The sequence below is a fragment of the Meleagris gallopavo genome, chromosome 6, assembly GCF_000146605.3.
Source record: "Meleagris gallopavo isolate NT-WF06-2002-E0010 breed Aviagen turkey brand Nicholas breeding stock chromosome 6, Turkey_5.1, whole genome shotgun sequence".
Taxonomy (NCBI): Eukaryota; Metazoa; Chordata; class Aves; order Galliformes; family Phasianidae; genus Meleagris; species Meleagris gallopavo.
This window is the reverse complement of record NC_015016.2, coordinates 29979599-29998283: the sequence shown is the minus strand read 5'-3', so window position 1 is coordinate 29998283 and position 18685 is coordinate 29979599. Positions and strand designations below refer to the sequence as shown.

Below are 18685 nucleotides of genomic sequence, written 5' to 3'. Positions count from 1 at the left end.
GCAGAGCGGACCCGCGCGCTGCCGGCGCGTCGCTTCTCACGCGCCTCTTCTGCCTTATTGTTAAGGGATCTCTATCGCGGCGTCGACTTCGGCGTGCCCGGCCGGGGATGTGAGGGGCGGCGGCAGCAGTTCTCGTCGCCGGGAGCCTGCGGTTGCGGTCGGTGAGTAAGAAGTGCCGGCTGCCTGCGGGACGGCCGCGCTCTTGGGGCGTTCGCCGCTGAACTTGGCGCGCGTCGAATCGCGGCCGCTCGTCCGGCGCCGCGTGTGCTGACGGCTGTGGGGAGAGCGAGGCGGTGCCGCGGCGCGTCTGATCCCCGCCATCCCGAAAGGCGGCTATTAGGGTTTCTTTTAAAAGCGGCGAGACGCCGCTGGACGGTTTTACATGGCAAAGTATAGGGCAACATCAGTGCTGGGCTTTCGGTGCATCTGAAAGAGTTGCCTCCAAGAACGCATTTAGGTGCTGCAAAGCGTCTCTTCAGAAGCTTGTGCTTCTCACAGGATGTCTTTCTCTCTGGTGGTGCCCTGCCTTTATTGTCTTCTTCTTCCAACAAGTAATTTTCTGTTCAAAAAGCCAAACACGGTCCAGTTAACGAACAATCGACTTTACTTTTTATCAGTGAGGCACTTCAGGTAATAACAACGTACTTCTGAGTTGAATGCATCTGACTTTGTTCTTGGATGTATTTTTGACTAAGTTGACGACGTGAAAATAATACTTTTGAGATGCAAAGCTCAGCTTCTCTTCTGTGATGATCTTTTTGATGAGCAGAAGGGTGCCACTTCTGAGGAACTGCAGTCTCGCTTTGAATGATCTATTAATTTTACTTCCTGACAGCGTTGAGTTGTCTTAAGGTACTATTTGTTCAGAATACTTCTCACAGGGAAGAAGGCTTTCGTGAGGATAATCATGCCAAGCTTCTGCCATAGACTTATGAATGGGAGGGTTCTCTTTCACTCGAGTGAGTCCATGGTAGACATGTTCACAGACATAGCCGGATAGTTAAGTCACTCGAATCCTAATTTGTAAAGACTTGTATTGCAAACAAGCATGTGCATAACATATTGCCAGGCTAGGCCCTGTAAATGCTATGTGTCATGTGTATTTTACTCAACACAATGGGGCTGGCACTAAGCTGTGAGCCTTCCTACTGACGCAAATGTTCTGGCTGTATCAAGCCTGATAGTAAGCCACAGAATTGGTCTGTTTCTTAGTATATGCTAATGTGCTATTTTGAATGCCAAAAAAACCCCCCACAAATATCTTGAACTTTCCCCTTAAATTCATATCAATAAATGCTTTTTCATTAATGCTTACCTTATGGTAAGTATTAGGTTCTCTCTAACCTATGACTAATGTGTGCAAAGTGAAAACAACCTCGTTCCTTCTGGGAATTTACCTTGTTGCTATTAGTTTTCAAATGTTGGCTAATTTAATTAGAAAATAAATACACGTTTTTGTGACCCAGCTTGACACTGTTGCTTGCTTCAGTTTGCGTAGAAGATGCACAGTCTGCAGGGTCTGCATGATTTGTAAGAGGAAAGTCACAGTTTCCAAGCTTTCCTTTGACACTAATAGCCAGTGGAGTGCTATGTACATTTGAGGCTTCCAAATGGAAGTTGAATGAAGCTTAAATGTTGATAATATTAAAATGCAGTAGGTCTTAAATGCTTACAGAGATCACCTGCGTGCTCTGCAAAAGCACAAAGCCTCTATCAGGGACAGCTTAGACTTTAAATCCGTTAGCTGGATCACCAGGTTTCATTCCCAAGCCTTCATTTAGGCAAATGCCCTCTCAGCATGAACTGGCATGCCTCCCATCTAGCAAATGTGAGATTGAGTACAAAGCTTATACTTCAGTCTGCTGCGGGGTTGGTGCAGGTAGCTTTGTTAACATACGTGTGATCTCCACCTGTGATGTATACAATGGCACAGGTATCAAGTAGTCAGTCTTCCAGAAGTAACAGTCATGAAGTTTAAGCAGGAGATCCTGTCCCACTGTACAGGAAATGAGAAGCCTGATGATGTGACCTTTATTTTGTGTATGCTGTCGTCTTTGAGGTTAAGAGATATCGAGTCCAAAACTCTTATGCTTAAAAAAACAGAGCCAAACATACACACACACACACACACACACACACACACACACACACAAAAAGCCAAACGGAAGGCCGTGCAAATGTGCATTGGTCGTCTTATGTGTAATAGCTTGATCATGAGAGTGGCTTGTGTGTAACCTCCAAGACTTCTTGTGTGATTTTATGAAAATAGGAGGTACTTAAAGCTTGCATTTTGTATGCGGTACTTCTCCTTGTATTGGTTTAGCTATGGTAGGACATACATGAAGGTTCTTAATGATATACTGTAATCTCATAGTTTGCATGACAAGGTTATGACAAGCTTTTGATTTGCTAATGCTGTTCTGTTTCATTATGGGAGTATCTGAAAGCCCCCCAGCATCCAAACCCTAAGTAGAACTGTAAGAATGCTATTTTTTCTTTAAATCCATATAATTAAAAAAAAAAAAAAGCCTTTTGGACATTCACTGGCCTCAATCGCCAGCAATGCAATGATGGGGTGCTAAACGCACACTTGAGAGCAGAGAACGTGTTAGAATTAAAGCACTGTTTTATCAGCGTAAATCAATTAGGAACTTAAATTGGGTTAGTGTATCTGAAATGCTTTGTGAGATAATCTTGGAAGGCAATAACAGAGTAGCATCAGGATGGAGACTGAAATCTGTGTCAGGTCAGTGTGGTTGGAGGGAAGTAAGTACTCAGGTATGGAAAAGTGCTTTTGCGTGTCAGGGCTGCAGGGCCACATTGGAAGCTTCTAAGGCACTCAAACTCTGCATGTTATTAAAATGCATTCCTAGTTCATGCAGGGACCAAAATCTTCCCTATCTTTATAACAGACAGGTTAAGTGGGCTCACACGCTTTTAAGATGAAATGTTTCTGAATGCTCTCGGGTTTATCTTTAGAAGTAACTGACGCTTAAAATACGTGACATTATTTGAAAACATTGGTGAAATTCAAGAAGAAGTTTTCTCTGAGGCTGAGGGTTTTGTTTCTGCACCAGTTCTTGCTGTGCATCGCTGGGGTTCCACCAAAATTAGCGTTGGAACTTTGCTGGCTTGTATGCCCAAAGACTTCTGGTTCAGATAAAAAAGCACCTGACAGAGCCCCCCGCAGTGCTAGCTCTGAGAGCATAGAAGAGAATGTGGGGTATGTCGTGTTTGCTTGTACACCTGGCAAATCTTTTGTGAAACCCTTTTCCTAATTAGGCCCAGGCTTAAGAGCAGCCGAATAAAAATAGCCTGTTGGCTTAGGCTGGTAAGGCGACTTGTAGCAGTGACTTCTTTAGTTGCATCCCCATGTGAACTTGCATGCTTTGGTAACAACTGGGGAGCTGTGAGTGAAAGTAACGTGACTGACAGCCTGGGTGAGTGCTGAAATAGTCTGAATGCAGCCCGGTCTCATTGCAGTGAAGAAACAGGAGAATGGTGCTGCACTTGGTGCAGTGTGATGAAGGACTCTGTTTATAAGGCCACGGTGTTATTTCTAAATGGTGCACAAATGTAATGCGTGCTCAATGAACAGTTGTTACCAGGAGGGTTATTTATTAGAATTGGAATCAATAAGGCGTGTGGAATGCAGATATGTACTCAGTAATCATCACTCTTGTCTGTGGAGAATGCAATGAAGAATGGGGTGATGCACAAAAACATTTTTTACACTATTATGAATGACCAGCGTTGCGGAAAATACAGTTGCATATCACCTGGTTGTTGAGAGGGAGATTGGAAATGGGTTATCTCTCCAAAGCAGATGTATGTTTATGTTCTTCTGTCTCTATCTGTGGGTGAGAAGAAATGCTGTGCAGCAAGCAAAGCTCGGCAAAGGCATGTAGGTAAAAGCAATACTAGCTGAACAGTCAGAACACACCCATGGCTGATGCACAGGTCAGAGTATCTGCTTTCCATCGTGATTGGAATAAGTACTCCTATGCTAAATTTAGTGACAGAAGCTTTGTATGTTTCGAGTTCTTCTGATAGCTGTTGAAGACAGCTCTCTTAAGTAAGAGATAAGATATCCTTTGCTTTTTGTTACTTTTTTTCTGTTTGGAAGCTAACCTTTAATTAAAGTAGCATGGCGTGCTCTGAAGCTGCACTGGATACTAATTAACTCACTTGAGTGCTTCAAGCCATGCTGTCTCCTTAAGTTTCCTGCTGTTGGCGCTGGATAAATAAAGCTTCAGCAAGGTGTTCATTCAAGCTGCTGAATAGTGCATACAACCTTAATGTTTTTGTTAGTACCAAAGACCACAATTCAGTACTATTACTGTATTTATTTCAATCCTTTTTTTTTCTTTTTCGTTTAGAAAAGTGGAGAAGCAGCCCACTGCACTTTGAATGTGTACTTTGTGCAAAACTGTATAGATTCTTGTGGGAAGATTTTTGATTGGAGTTAGAGAATTAAGTCTAATACTCACTAATTAAGCTGTCTAGCACTCTGAGTGTTGTATGTTAGCTTGTGTTGGATAACCACGTGTGCCTGGTTAATAGACAGGGCTGTACTGTATCACTGTGGTTTGTTTTCAAGTACTTGAATCCTCTTCTCAAACCAAATACAATTGTTTTGTAATTTTAATTCTTTTAATCCTGATGTATTTCCTGTATTGAAGGAAATGACTCGAATATGAGAAAGCTTTAAGTTGACCTAATAAATATTAAAAATCTCTAATAGTTTTTATTGCCATATGTCATCCATAATCTTAGGGTATTTGCATGTTTTCAAACAGTCTGTTCTTTAAGGCATGCTGAGTATGCTGTTAACATTATCCCTCTGTGTCTTTATAGGATGTTCAGGTACAGAATTGGAAACTTTGTTCCACAGAAAGATTTTTTTCTGTGCCTGCTGGCTGAAGGAATTTATGCAGTTCTCTTCCAGAGGTGAAATAGATTGTAAAGTCAGACTGCAATTTCATGTATTTTGTGTTAGAAGGGATTTCCACAGCTCTTGCTACTTAGTACTAGAGCAGCAATTTAATGTTCCTTACGGTAACTTTACACTGGATTTTGGCAGTGTCATTCTGACTGTTGTCCAGTTTGTGGTTATAGCACACCTAGCTGAGCCACTTACTGCCTACTTGGTTAAGATAATACCTTTCTTATTGCCTCTCTTTAGGTCGTTCAGCTGTTTCATGCCGTGCTTTTAGGCTGTAGTCTTTCCTCTTATATCTCTTCCACTGCCAGTTGTATTTATATATCAGACTGAGAAAGAGGAAGAAGTTCCTGCCTTTTTTTTCCCCTCCTTTGAGCTGTATTGCCGTTGCAGCAGCCAGAGAAGCATGTGATAGCTTTTTGAAAGTAATTCTGTACATCTGCTCACACAGCTTTGTGATCATTGGTATGGTATTTACCAATTTCTCTCTTGCTGAAGAAAATGTGTTTTACATTTAACTGTGAAGTTTGTAGGAGAAATAAAAAATCAAGCTGTCTCTCTCCCCCTATTATCTCAGCAGCATTTCATGTAATTCCTGTAAATGGCAGGTATTTTCACCTCACTGTTGTTGTGCTGTCATGAAGCACTACGTTTCAGACAATCACTTTTGTCACCTCATGTAGTGAAACACAATCGAAGGAAACATCTGTTTGGCAGAGTAATTAATGATGCAATTTGAAGGATCTGGATTCTGTTTTCAGCTAGAATTGGTTGAACTCGGCCAAGATACTTTGTAGACTTGATTTCAAATTGTGTTGCTTTTCCAGTTGTTTGTGCAAATATAGCAGAACTGCTCTTGCAGCACTTGGGAATCTACTCAGTCAGTCTCTAACATGATGAAATCTCTGCCAACTTTAATTTCTTTGCTGCCTTTTTTTTTTTTTTTTTTTTGTGTATGCATTTTTAACATGACCCTTTTTGTCCTGCATCAAAACGATGAGTCTCCAAAGCAGATGCATTAGCAATGATTACCAGGAGGTCTTATTAGGCTGTAATGGTTATTTTGACTGATATGCCAAACTGTTGGTACTGGCAAGCTGTAGATGTATTGGGAAAACCCAGTAAGGATTTTCCACCAGAAATGTAGCCTAAGTGGAAAAGATTTCTCAACTGTGCAGCTCCATATGCATACACATTTATTCCTTAAGGAATTAATCAAAATCTTTGATTCATTCCTGTTTCAGTGGTATTTAAAAATGTCCTAGATGCTTTGCCCTATTTTGGTAAAGCAGTGGATGATAGTCCAGTTTTGTTCCCATGAAATAACGTGACAAGAGCTAAATCACTTAACCATTTATAACTGCTTTTCAGTGTGGTGAAATCAAAGTCTCATATAAATTTAGTAATTTTGTAGGGCGTGAGTATGCTTGACATCAGAGGGAGGAGAAACCCTTACATGAAGTCTCTGCACAGTAAACCAAGGACTTGAAAAATGTGAATAGGAAGTTAACTGGATGATGAAACCAACAGGAACCAGCTGATAAAACATTCACCCTTTAAGAGGTTCCTCAAATGTTATTGCTCATTTTCAATGATGGGAGTGCAGTCCTTTTACATTGAGCAATTATACCTCTCTCTCTCTCCTTCAAAACAATGTCATACTGTTTGCAAAGTGACCAGTCACTGATTTATTTTCATTTTGTTATCTATCATTTCCTCTCACGGGTTAGCTTGCTTTGCTTTTGCTTCACTGCAACTCCTCTTTGCTATGGGTTTGACAGTGTTCATGAACGTAACGTTTTGCTTCCTAGGGCTATTAAGCTGTCCTGATGTTCAGCTCTGGTTCATTTGAGTCCACCGTGTCCCAAATCTTTGAGCAGTCAATGACCAATTTCATGCATTGTCATAATCACATCTGCAGTTCAAATGATTTTTCATTTGCCTCTTGGAACTTGATTTAGTGCATTCTGTTTACAAGTCGAAGTCCACAGAGTTGAGATTACTATAGAAACAAATTTTGACTGCTTTGTTTTCAGGCTGCAGACGTATTTATTAGACTGAGTCCTCAACAGGGAACAGGGCTCTGAATCTGTAAGCAAACATTAACGTACTGATCCCTATTTCTAGGAATACCACTTCAAGCAAACAAAGTCCTAAGATTTTCAGTGTTGATGTACCTCCCTTTTGGAAAATGCAGCTTCCTGGAACTTGTGTATGGCTTCTGTTGGTCTGTAGGCAGGCATCTCTGCCTTTCAAATTAGGCAAGCAGTAGCTACCTAGACTGAAGTTGGAAATGGGCAAATCTCCTGAAATTGTGCTCTGAGAAAGGAGAGCCAAGAGGTTTTGGCCAAGTGTTGCATTCTTAAGGTTGCTACTGAAAAGTGGAAGATGAAAAGCTTCCTCTGATTGCTGCCCCTTTGGGAGCTGAGTCTTTCTGTTGGTAAGAGCCACTGCTTAACTCTTTGCTGGATACTCTTCTGCTTTCTCTAGCTTTCCTCTTTCAGAAGTAGCTGTTACGCTAGAAGGTGTTGGAATTGTGCCTTTAACAGTTGATGCTGAGCACAGCCTCTGCTCAGAACTCTACCTGCTTTTTAGGTCATACTCAAGCTGTTGTGCAGCATCTGCTTATTCACTCGTTACATCCACAGTCTTTTCACAACCGCTGAATTACCTGACACCTTTCTTTTTGATCTCTTAAAAAGGAACTAATTGGAAGTGACTTCCAGTTTTCACAGGAGGGAAAACTTGTTTTTGAAATTAGCAACAAGCAGACTTTATAAACAGCTAGATGAAATGAGCAACTGTTAGTAAAGGGAAACTACAATAAAACTGAAGTTTGATGATGCAAAGAAGGTAACTGGAGGTCATGGCATTGCCAGCATAATAATGATTAGTGTTCTTGTTAAGGTTTTTGGTTGGTGGTTCCAAGCTTGCACGTGGCACTGAAACAAAAGCTGCAATGTGACTATTCTCTCTGCATAGTTTATTCTATTTCACCATTTGTTTTAGGGCTTCATCATGGTGTAGCATTCTTTGGGCTTAGGGGAAAGAGGTCCTGTGAGAACTGTAGCTTTGCTTGTTTTGAGCTGTGTGGAGAATTCTTGGAAGTGGATAACTTCTGCAGCCCCGTGTTCCCTTACGGAGGCGGTGAGAGCCCTGGGTCGTGTACTGTGCTGTTACTTACTCCTGACATAAGATACAGCAGTGCTGACACGTAAGAAAAGTGGGTAACTTTTTCTAAAGCTTTTCAAATCTTTCAGAGAGTAAAGATAATACCTTTATTTTAATATTGTGAAATTTTCTGGCTAGAGCAAAACCTGGAAAACCAGTGTGGTTTAGGTGACTTCAGTGGTATTAGCACACGGTTCCCTTTCACATAATTCTCTTTGTTAGTTCAGATGTTTGGTTGAGCTTTTGATTATACTCCCTTTAGCATTGCCTTAGTTTAAACTCTCTTTCCTTGTGATTCATGTAGTTATTACTTTGAGTTTTCTTTGTGATTGTGAAACTGATAACTATTAAGCCAAAATAAGTACAAACATAGTTTAAGACAAGATTTTTCAACCAGTTTTCTTATTTTGTCTGAGGCTAGTTTGTTTATATTTGCTTTTTTTAAGTGATTGGAAGAACAGTGTTTGCATGGAACAAAACAAAAGAGGAGGTAAATATATTTCGGTTGCTCAGAACAACTGTTTTGAAAGCGATAGCTCTTGCTTTATTTTCCTATAATGCATGGAGGTATTGCTTTGTTGGAAAACTTACACTTGAGGATGTACTGCACATGAAGTAGCTTGAAACAGAGGGCATCTGCAAGCTGGAGAATGGAAAGTAATTAGGATAAACTGGCTTACTGTGGCTGGTTTGGGCTGATGGTTTTGTTTAAGGTGTGGTTTTTTGCAGAAGGCAGCAATGAAGAAATGGCAAAGTAGAACTAAAAAAAAAAGTAAGCAAGCTATGGAAGTTATTTAATTTTACTCCAGTTTGGTACTGTACTATTAGGGTGCTTTTGTGCAGCTTTAACAGTTTAACTGTGACTTATTGTGGCTTGTATAAATTCAAGGGACTATATCAATATTAAATCTTACTTCTGTATCATGATTTATTTAGCTGGAATGAGTCATCTGGTTGTGTTTGAAGAGTTATCTTCTGCCTGGTAAAGGGCAAGTACAAAGCAGGTTGTGTACAAAGCTGCTTTATAATTGTTGCTCTCTAATCAGAAACCGAGCGAATGTAACTGCCAGGAGTCAAAGATCAGAATAAAAATCTTCTACAGCACGTGCTTAAGGGACCCAACCACTGCTCAAGACTATAGAGAGCTTTCTCCAGAACTTCCTACGGCCAGCCTGAGAAATGGCACTGTGACCTCAGTTGTTACTTCCCCCAGCTGTGTTTATAGAGTTTGAGGGTTGTAGAAGGGTGAGTTGTAGTTTGATACACCCAGTACTTGTGTGTAGGTTTTTGGGCAGCATAGTGTCAGCATTCTATGGTGCTGTATCCTTAACACAAGAAACAACTGCATCTGAGGCAGCTTTCTGTCATTTCCGTGCAGTCTACTGTACACTTTCTTGCTTCAGTATAATTATTTTTTTCATTACCCGTGAGTGCCAAACATTATCATATTTCAACCGTGAGCCATTCAAGGAGCATGTAAGTACAAGATCAGGTAATCTTATTTAAGTCTGTCATGGACAATACCGCTGACATTTCAAGGCTGTTGTTCTCTGGTCTATAATAAAACTTACTTGTTAGCTGCAAGTAAGGCATTTGCTTCTTGTGCTGATGGACTGGGTGCCAGAGGAGAAAAAAGGACACAAAACCGGAGAACGGTTCATGAAATTCACATTCATTGCACTTTCAGCTCTTAAGGTTCTGTAACCTTTAAAGAAAACAACAAAAACCAAACACGCTGGAAACAAGCTGAGTGTTGGTGTGGGTTTGGTGCTGCAGTTTTGAAGATGGCTGGGGTACTGACCATACTGAGTCAAACTAGAATTTCTGAAGCTTGTTTGTCTAACATTGTTAATGGGCTCCTAGACAGGAAAGCCAGGCATGCAGCGATAGGGAAAGCTAGATGAGTAGTCAGCTTCTTGGGGATTAGCTTCTGACGTGGACTTGCTGAACTAGAAGATGTGTTCCTACATTTAGTGGCTGCTGATGGTTTCTTCTTCCCTGGATGCATCCGGGCTTTTCCTGTGCGTTTGTGTAAACTTAATGTACTCTGACTTGGGAATCAATACCTGCTTCCTTGGCATTGTTTTTGGTAACTCCTTCTGTTTTGAGCCTTAGCACTTGTTAGTTACCATATTAGAAGCTGCTAAATGGCTGTCTCTTGTCATTTTAGGAGTTTGTTTGAGCCTGCGTCAGTGAGCTTGGTGCACCTTTTGCTATTTTGTTGACAATGCCTGCTTTTACAAGGAAGGCAGCAATTACAAGAGAATATTTGATGCTGAGTCTGTGAGCGTTGCATGCACTGAGCATGTGACTGTTTCAGGCTCAGTACAATGGGTTTTTTTTGTTTCTTCCTCTTTGTGCAAGTTTGAAAAATGTCAAGAAGTCAGACCTGGCCTTTGTGGTTTTTAGAACGTTCCGAAGTGGTTTTCAAATTCCAGAGCAGCATTGGTTTCTTTTCTTGACAGACTTTGAGTAATTTGCTATCCACTACTGCAACTGCAGGAATCTGTTTTAAGAGGATAGTTTGACAGTATTTGAAATTTCATAATTAGTGAATAGATCACTGTATCGCTAAAATATGCATTAGTCATGCATTAACACCAGGGGAAAATAAGTTTGCTTCACTGCTGGTTTAGTTAAGGATTTCCTGAGTGCTGTGTCCTCTTCTGAGGCCTACCACGGTTTTGTCTGTCTTTGAAATGAGCTGGGAAAGAAAAGGGCTTAGTAACTTGAGCTCCGAGTATAGACTGTAATCCTTCAGTGAACTTGACATAATATACAGAGGTGACCAAAAATTTCTCCCCACCCAAAAATGTTGAGTGGGCTGTTCCCTACTTCTGAAAATGAACTACATTAAAAAAAAAAAATAAATTAACGTATACCAGGGACTTGGTTTCTCATGGGACTGGTGTAAAAGCATTGTAAAAGAATACTCAGAATTTTGTTTTGCTACTTTTCTGAGTTGAGTACACAGATTTGTCTGGTAGTTGATAAAAAGTCACAATGTTTTGCAATTTTCCCATAGTTCTGTTTAACTGAATACTGAAAAAAACCCTGTTTCTTAGCAAGTGTACAAACTTCCAAGCAGATGTTTTTCAGATTAGGTAAGGGCACAATAGATGCTTTTCCTCCTCTTCCAGCAGTTCCCAAAGGATGGGATGTGATCAGTTTTTGGATCCTGGTTTTGTTTTTTTCCACTATCGAATGCCTCACACTGTGATTCCAGAAGGTCACTTCTGAACTCGAGTGCTCATTCTTCATCCAAGTGCAGCCTGCTTGTACTTCATCCAGAGTTCATTCACACACACGCACACACGTCCTGTGGATAAATTCTCCAAAGGCTGGGCAGCTTTAAAAAAATAGGAAAGCCGCCTATTGTGGGATTTTCTTCTTTATTTGTTAAGAACAGCCTGTGTGTCTGTTGTTTGATTTCATTCAAGGCCATCATTTGATATTACTGCATGAAGAAAAACTCTTGAGTGACAGATACAGAGAATTGAAGCCATTTGAGTAGATGAATCCATCTGTAGATTTGCCAGAGAATATACTTTCATTGATCTGGGCTTGCCCTCCGCCAGCTTGGTGCATAGCAACTTCTCCCTGCCTCTGTTACTGAAGCAGTAAGTTCCTGCTGTATTTGTGCTAAAATGGGTGTCTTCATAGACACTTTGTAGAGACCTTTCCAAATAAGACTTGGCTTTTCTCAGGTAAGCTTACTTTATATCTTATTCTCAATGCGCTATTTATCCTGAAACAAAGCAAAAATTGCCATCTCCTATCAAAGGAGACTTTTCTTACAGTATTAGAACAGAACAAGATCAATTTGCTGCTCTTACTCAGCTTATTGCTTGGGAACACATCAAGCAATGTCAGAATGGATTGCAGACTTTGAATGGAATGTGAGTTAGATTCTTTTCTTGTTGATGTTAGTGCTCAAGTGGCATAGGGTTCTAATGTTAGAAATTGGTAAGGTCTATATGGTTTTATGTATGCTTATTTTAAATAAGTGTTCTACTAGCCAAGCTTGTTTGTTACTTATTATTTAATATGAATCCTATTTCTTATTGCTAATCCGGGTGAAAGTCTTGTGGAAGGTACTCCAAAATGCTTTTAAGTCACAGGTCCAACATAAACAGTTAAATCTGCCATGTGTTAGCTGGGCCGCTGTACTTGTGCTCGTTTTCATCATGTGACAAGTAGGAAGTAATGTGGTAAGTCTTGCAATGAATAAGTCTTCTAAGGTTGCTTTGCTTTGTGCGTGGCACAATCTAAGAAAATGTGCCCAGTGCTAAGAAAAACTTGCACTGTTAAATTAGTTAGTCCTTCTTTTAGAGCAGTCTCAGTATGTGCTTCCCAAATCTGTCCATTGTTGAAGACCAGCATGGTCTATCTAGCTAGTGCAAAACTTGGCAATCCTCAGCAAAACAGCAGGTTGTCTGCCTGTTTAAATAGACCTCGCATAGTTGTCGTATGAAATTGGTGCTGCTTTCTTCTGGAGCCATCAGCCTAATAAGCAATCATAATATTTGTCTTCAAGGAAAAGAAGTAGACAGTTAGGTTTTATGTGTGACACTTGTAAGTGTATTGCTGTAGACGCATGTGTGCTTAAGTTTAAAACATTTATTCAGAAGGGTGTGTGACTTTTTTTTTATGCATCGAGATAAAATAAGTACAGTCTGCATTTTCTGTGACCCAATCAGCAAAAATGCTTCCTTTTTCTTTCAGTTCAGCTTTCTGTAGCCTATGCTTGTTCCTGACATACCAACAAAAAGACTTACGTCAAATACAATGTCATTAAGTTTTGAAGTGTCATTCTTAGCCCAATGGATAGTGCCAGGCAAAGATGCTCTTATTATTTTCAATGGTCAAATAAATTTTGTGTCCTCTGGAAGTCTTTAGTCTGAAAATAATGTTTGATAGATCAACGTAAATAGGTAAAAAAAAAAATAATTATATACTGCATGTGTAATAAAGCATAAACTTGGTGTCAGCTATGAGCTGGAGTATCCAGGACTCCTGGATGCAAACGTCAATATTAGTGCAAGCATTTATGCTATAGATGAGGCTCAGTAAAGAATGGTTACTATTGCCAGCCCTGCTGAAACATAAGGCATTGCAGAAGCCTTTGTCTGCCTTCACAGGAATAAAAGTAGGGCTGGCAGATGTGACTGTAGGGAATGATGAGGCTGTTGGTTCAGTAATTGCAGTCAATCTAGCCTTTGTGTTCGTTAGCACACAGAGGTGTTATCATGAAAGCTACGCTTTTGCATCGGGGTTTAGCACAGAAACCTGATTGGATTCAGAGGCTACTAATCCATATCTTCATGACACCTTTAGAGATCATCAGAGCTGGTCACAAAGAGCTGATACTTAGCTAGGTGAGTTTCCTTTGTGGTTTTTCTCTCTTGCTTTTCTGGAGCAGCTAGCTGCACTAGCTGTTTTCCCAAAGAGTTTAGGTTTCTTTCCCTGACCAGACAGTTGATTTACTAGGCTAAATTCTTTCCCAGTAATGCTGTGAGTTCTTATTTTTTGCCTGTGCTAGCTGTGTCAGTATTCTAACTACAATGAACTGTTTTTCAGTCGTCACTTAAAAGAGAAAGCAAAACCCAAACATGACTGGGTTTCAAAACCAGAAACAAACTTTTCTTATGTTTTCTTCCAGAAGAGTTTCTTCTCTGAATGAGAGAAGGAAGGAACTGTGTTCTTAGTGGGTTTTGTGGTATGCATTGGGTCTTTCTAATGCGGGTTCATAAAGATGATAGCTGCACCTCATGGTCATTTAAAATGGATCTCATTTTCATTGTGCCTCTTTATTGAATTTTAGATCGTTAAGAACTTGTGACTTCAACTAATGATTAAGCTGGTTATCTGTTCCCCTCCTTGCCTTCTCCCTTTCCTTTGGCATAATCTGTGCTATGCTGTTGTTTTGTACGAATGTGATGCAAGAAGTTTCTAGATAGCCTGCCCAGTCTCACTGCTTTTGCAGTGCATGTTGGATGGTTATTCTCTTACAAACCTTAAAAGATTTCAGTACTTCTCTGTTTAAGTGAAACCTCTCTTAAGCAACTTTTTCCTCCTTTTTCTGGAGGCCTTATAGCCCTATAGCTCTCACCATTATCATGCCTGGTTCTTGTCTTAATTCTTAGATTCTTGACATTTATTTATGTTATGAGACAATTCTTCCCCTCTTTCCTTGTTTGTAACTTCTCATATACGCCCATACTTGGATATCAGAACTTAATTTAAACTGGAAGAGTCTGATAAGGTATCTCATGTCTGAATGTTTCTTTGAGTAAATGTTAATTTTCTCCTGAGATGAGCGTTTGTCATCGTTTGAAATACATGATCTCAATTTGGTAAGTTAATGTAGAATAATGTACATATGCCTAGAGCACCCTCCATAGCATGCTTTTAGCTTCTAGTAGTTTTTTATCTTAATGGTATGCTGCCTTTAGCTTCAGAACAAACTGTTCCAAAGAGCAGTTGTTGTAAGATGTTTTTTACATAAATTAAGGAAAATAAGGGATGAGTTTCAAAAGCCACTCTGCATCTTTTGTCTTCATCTGAGTACCGCTGGTCTTGCTCTGACTGAGGAATTAGGCAAGGAATTCTACCTTGGGCTTCATGCTGAAGCTGCGGGCTCGTTGTCTTGTCTTTCAGCTGTGGTGATAGAAGTGGATTGAAAGGTTTTCATCATTCTTTCAGTGTCCTCCAAGTTAAGAAAGCAGTTGTCTAGAAAAAGCTTGGACAGTAATTTCTATTCAGTGAGTTCATATAATTTTCTCTCTTTCTGTAAGCTGAAAAATAAATAGAAATTGAGAAGGTAATATTTTCTGTTTCCAAAATGCCCCTTCTGCAAATGTTTGACTTGTTAAGCTTCCCACACACTAAGTATTTGGAATTTATTAAACTGCTGTATATGACGACTCATGCTTAATGCTTCCAGCAGCTCGCAAAAGCAAAGTGGAATAAAAGTTCAAAGTATGTCAGCATGTGAAATGTTAATGAGTAAAAGCACGATAAGATTCTTAAAATATTCGCAGGAACTTAATCTAATCATGTACTTAATGCAGTGATTGCACAGTTCTTACAAACTGTTTGCATATTCTTTCAGGCTGAAGAGTTTGGAACGGATGTTGGAAGATGTTAGCTGTGGATACTGGGCTTGTGGAGGAGTGGTTATCGGAGTTCAAGGTAATAATAATACACCACCAGATAGTTAACCAGTGGTATCTGAGTGCTGCTGGAGTGGTATGCAAGAGTGTGTGACTGCTGTAGAAAATGAAGATGATTAGCAACCTTGGATTTTAAGGTAATCTGATGTATACAACTATCAACTTGAAAGATGTCTTTTTTTCATTGTCTTCTTTGGGATTGCCTGCTTCATGAGCCAAGAAATAATCTTCAGTGGTCTATGGCCAAAAATGTACTGCAGGCTACAATGTTGTACCCCAAATCTCAGGCTTTCAATTTTTTCCTCTCATTTACCTTTTTATGGACTACATGAGTGAGTTTTTCATGCTCCTTCTTTCTGGTGTACCTTTGTTCTATTATTAGAATTCAGTGCTGTGTGATAGTTGCTGTGATAGCTGCTGATCACTTTACCTGTTGAACTTGCTGAACTTCCAGTATGTGCTGTGGTTCTGATTGCTTATTTTTTCCATTCAGAGCACTTATTTACAGTCAGATGTCCAGGTCTGTTCCTTGCAGATGGCATTCCTCAGCCATTGTGCTGCCAGTATGTGAGGTCAGTTCTGACTCTGAGAGGGGCAAATGCTATGGAATGGAAGATCTGACAGCAGGAAGTGGATATCTTGCATTATCTCTGTCCGTCTTTACCACAGGAAAAAATGTTTGGGTTTAACAAGTAAAGCCACAATTTTTTTTTTCCTTCAGTGTTGTTTACTTCCACAGTGTTCACTCTACCAGCAGTAGAGACAACTTTGAAGTAAAGAACTGTCAGTTTTCTATGTCCTCAGGCCTTTATCTGGCAAACGCAACAGCAGATAGAAACACTGGTTTCCTTAAAACTAACTTATCTGTATCTTTGTTATGAAGCCAAGATTTTCTGTTACTTCAGAACAAGTTTGTCAAGCTTGCCCAGCACTTTATCAGTGTGTAAATGTTGTTTATGTAACCTGAAAGAACATTGCGAGTGGAAGTAGCATCTTTCTTACAGCATTCTGATTCAGTGTTTTCTGTTTAGAAACTTGATAGGAATTTTGTGGCACAGCTAATGGTCCCTACCTTCAGAGAGGCATGAATCATACGGCTCCCTTTTATTAAGTTGCACTCTGGTCTGCTAACAACCAAAAAGTGGAACATATCTTTGGTAACATATGCTTTGCAACAGAGCACAATACTTTTGCAAGCTTAATCACTGGAAAGAAAAGCTTAGGATTATAACCCTAGTTTACTAAACCATACCTAATTGTGGTCAAACTGTGTTCTTGAAACACCCTGACTAGAAGATTCACCTGCTGTATGTGTTATCAGTAAGATGCTGAAATTAAAGACATTAAGAATGTCGTGACTAGAAGAAAATGCAGCATACCTCCATTTTGGACCCAAGTAGATTCTAGATCAGCCTTATTTCTTTGTGTTAGACTTTGTCTTGAGTAACTCCTGGGATGGCTCTTGCTGTTGTTGAAATGTCCTGTGAGTCCTCAGCATGGTGTTCAGTAATCCTGCTACTGAATAACTGGAAACTTTTTATAACAGAAATTGAATGTTGGATGCACACTCACAGGCTCAACCCCAGAAACTGCTAGCTGGCATTTGTGAAATCCTGCTGGATTTCTTTTCAAACTTTGGTACTGGCTTTTTGTTCTGTTCTTTGTTTCTCCTCCTGATATTGACAGTGTGGTGTTATCTTGCTGGTCTGAGTATGGGCTGGGGCTTATTTGAGTACATATTTTTGTCCTGGTCTAATTAGATACACTCTGTTTTCCTGTCTTTATAATGGAATATGATTTCCTTTGAAGGACTGCAGAAAAGTAGTACTGTAGGAGCTATGAATAATAAGTTTAGATGTACAGCTTCCGAAGGATTGTCAAAGAGATTAGCTTTTTAACCTCTTAAGTACTGTAAGGAAACCCATTTATATTAAAGGATAGCTGTTCATGTCAGCCTGAGTTTATGTTCTTTCAGGTAATAATGTATCCTGTAATAATATTTACAACCTGTGTACTGTCAGTCTTGACAGCAAAGCACAGGTCTGCAAACAGTGAGCTTTCACAGTATTTAAATTTCACAGTGGGCTTGTGTTGTCGCTGACACCAGCAAAGAGTGGGAAGTGCAGTGCAGTTTTTTTCTGGTTTCAGAACATTATGTATTTTCAGTGGCACTGCACTTCTGAAACTCCCCTTTTTCTTTTAACCATTTCTCATGGAATGTCATTAATCTCTTAAAGAAGCTGTCTGCTAAATGATAGTGCTATGTGTCTTCTGGCAACTTTGCTGCTGTGAAAAATGATGATTTCTATAGCAAGGATTTCCTTATGAAACAAGTTTTAGTTCACTGTAATCTCTGATAAATAGTAACCTCTAATGGAAAACAGTTGTTGAAATAGCTGCTACACTTCAGTGATTAAACCTTATTTTTCTAGTAAGTAAAATAAATATCTATGTATTTTTCAGACGCTGCCAGAAGCATCCATATCCAGCTATGCTACAAACCTGAAAGACAAGAGTGCTCTGATTTCATCTCTTTACAGAGTAATTCAGGAGCCACAAAGTGAAGTGAGTGTGTTGTGTATCTCATAATGTCTGATGTAAACCAGCAGAATAGAGTAAAACCTTGCATGCTGTGAAATAGTTAATTCTGTTCTAACTATGTGAACTATATGAAGAATCTTCATCACAATGTTTTCCTTTTAATTTTATTGGAATGTGTTCTTAGCAAGAATGTAGTACTATGGAAACTATCTGTAGATTTGTTTCTTACTTGCTGATTGTAACTGATCTTGTAGATCGTAATAGGATCTGTGTATGGAAATGAGAAATATGTTAAGGAATTGAAAAGATGTTTGACTGAATTATTTTTGTGATTCACCATAACTTGAATGTGAATCTGTAGCTACCAGAAGCTTGTCTGTTTATATGACAAGAGATAAATGCTAGGTAGTTTTGCATTCCTTTCATATTATTGCTTTGGATTATTTAGGGTTTTATGCCTTTCTTCCATCACTTCAGCACTGATCTGTCTCTTCCTTAGAAATTTTGAGATGGAATGGGGCAGATTTGCACTGTGCCCATGTAAAGAATGGTTCATGCACCATGACTGTGCTTCTCTTGAAATGTCTAGATGAGAACAGAACATCCTGAACTGGTGTTAGTTGTATCCTGGTCACACTCTCTACCATCCAACAAACCTTTGTGTATTATTTTTGAAACTACATGGAATCCTTATGCCTCTTCTGGAAAAGGTGCAGCATAAGGAGCCTCTCCAAAGTTGAGATAATGCCAACTGTGGGCAGAGGGTAAAATGCTTCCAGTGTTCGTACATTTTTAGAGAGGGTGCTGGTACAGAAATACAGGTTGTACAGCAGAGAAGAAATGTCATTTCATTTTT

At 39.7% G+C, this 18685-nt stretch overlaps 1 protein-coding gene across 4 annotated transcripts in view; it reads left to right on the top strand.

Annotated features, from left to right (window-relative positions):
- Positions 1 to 8: 8 nt before the first annotated feature.
- Positions 9 to 18685, top strand: part of FAM126A (family with sequence similarity 126 member A) — a 35790-nt gene continuing 17113 nt past the window's right edge. For all 4 annotated transcript variants that reach the window (XM_010712763.3, XM_019616462.2, XM_010712765.3 and 1 more), the window contains exons 1-3: positions 9 to 161; positions 15228 to 15307; positions 17752 to 17853. In XM_010712763.3, the coding sequence (XP_010711065.1) occupies positions 15257 to 15307; positions 17752 to 17853 (153 nt within the window). In that variant the 5' untranslated portion in view covers positions 9 to 161; positions 15228 to 15256. The remainder of the gene's footprint in view (positions 162 to 15227; positions 15308 to 17751; positions 17854 to 18685) is intronic.